General features: G+C 42.7%; 1 protein-coding gene across 1 annotated transcript; it reads left to right on the forward strand.

The window, feature by feature from the left end:
• The first annotated feature begins 231 nt into the window (after positions 1-231).
• On the forward strand, positions 232-1,789 carry LOC111654478 (beclin-1-like). The gene is made up of 5 exons (XM_023405519.2): positions 232-599; positions 770-860; positions 1,040-1,176; positions 1,319-1,513; positions 1,613-1,789. The coding sequence occupies exons 2-5, from the start codon at positions 771-773 to the stop codon at positions 1,761-1,763; spliced, it is 573 nt and encodes a 190-aa protein (XP_023261287.2). The 5' UTR covers positions 232-599; position 770; the 3' UTR covers positions 1,764-1,789.
• Positions 1,790-1,799: the final 10 nt, after the last annotated feature.

Raw genomic sequence — 1,799 nt, forward strand, 5'->3', positions numbered from 1 at the left:
TTTAAACTGTTTTAGTGTCTTCTGTCTCTTCACATAATCCCACAATGACTCAGTAATGCTGCAATCAGACCATATGTTGCAGGATTCCTTAGTCTTTTTGTCCCTGAAAATAGTTCTTTATGACACTGGCTGTATATTTGGGGTTGTTGTCCCGCTGTAGAATGAATTTGGCACTGATCAGACACCTCCCTGATGGTGCTGTGCGATGGATAAGAATTTAGACTCTAAAGTGTCATCAATCTTTGATGCTGTCATGCCAGGATACACATGGTATGAGAACACACTGAATATAACAGCAAATTACTGGAATTCACATAGGCTGTTGTGTTTTCCCCAAGATCCTAGACTGATAAAACAGTGGCATCAGGGTCACTGATACTTTTGATACATATATTGTACATACATATGTATGTTTTGAGTAAACTAATCTGTAAGACTTTTAGAAGCTGTAAGACTAAAACAATTAATTATACCAATTCAGTCTGTAAATATTTTGTTAGAGGGTATATTTGAGGTCTCAGAATTACATTTGCCTTCTAGGAGACCTTTGTAGAGAACAAGCAAGATGGAGTGTCGAGAAAATACATCCCTCCTGCACGGTGAGAACCCAAGTCTTTTCATTCAGGAAATGGAACTGAAAACAGATGACAATTTATATATGTTGACTATCTTGAAGTTGATATGTTCCTCTGTCAAATGAGGTGTGGATGGGCTTGAAAATGCAGCATATCCTATACATTTGACTGAACTGATGAATCTTGTTTTACAGAATGATGTCCACAGAGAGTGCCAACAGCTTCACACTGATTGGAGAAGCATCTGATGGAGGCACGATGGAAAATCTTAGTCGTAGGCTGAAGGTAAAGTCCGCTTTGACACAGCTGAAAGATTTGAGATTCCATGATGTCGGTTTACTATGATCATGTTAGTTTGGCAAGAAACAGTTTTGACAAAACAGCTTGTTAGGGTCAGCTTATGCTACGGATCTATGACTGAACTTAAAAAGTGACTATTTTGTGTTGGATCATATTTCACTCAGGTCACCAGTGACCTGTTTGACATCATGTCAGGCCAGACAGATGTGGACCATCCACTGTGTGAAGAATGTACTGACACTTTGTTGGACCACCTGGATACACAGCTCAACATCACAGAGAACGAATGCCAGAATTACAAGTTAGTTGGTGCACAATAAGTTAAATGTCTCAGTTTTCAGTCAAAATACTTAAAACAACTTAAAATGCTGAATCCACATGTGTGTTCATGTGCAGTTTACTGTGTGTGTAGTAAAATACACTGTATGTGACTGTATTTTCAGGCAGTGTCTGGAGCTGCTGTCACACCTGCAGGTGGAGGAAGAGGAGACCCTTCTGGCAGAACTGCAGCAGCTGAAGGAGGAGGAGGAGGCGCTGGTCCAGGAACTGGAGGCAGTGGAGGAGCAGAGGGCCGGTGTAGCCCAGGACCTGGCCCAGAGCAGGATCCACTCTCAGCAGCTGGACACAGAGGAGCTACAGTGAGTGGCTTTGCAGTGGTGTCAAAGGCTGTGAGTGGAATATGGTAGACGATACAGCACATAACAGCTGTGACTCTTTCCGCTGCCTTGTGTTGTAAGGTACCAGAAGGAGTACAGCGAGTTTAAACGGCAGCAGCTGGAGCTGGATGATGAGCTGAAGAGTGTCGACAACCAGATGCGTTACTGCCAGATTCAGCTAGATCGGCTGAAAAAGACCAACGTCTTCAATGCCACATTTCACATCTGGTAAACACACACACACACACACACACACACACACACACAC

Source organism: Seriola lalandi, unplaced genomic scaffold (genome assembly GCF_002814215.2).
Source record: "Seriola lalandi dorsalis isolate HSWRI2012SDOR001 ecotype SW California unplaced genomic scaffold, Sedor1 jcf7180001974695, whole genome shotgun sequence".
In the NCBI taxonomy this organism is placed as follows: domain Eukaryota; kingdom Metazoa; phylum Chordata; class Actinopteri; order Carangiformes; family Carangidae; genus Seriola; species Seriola lalandi.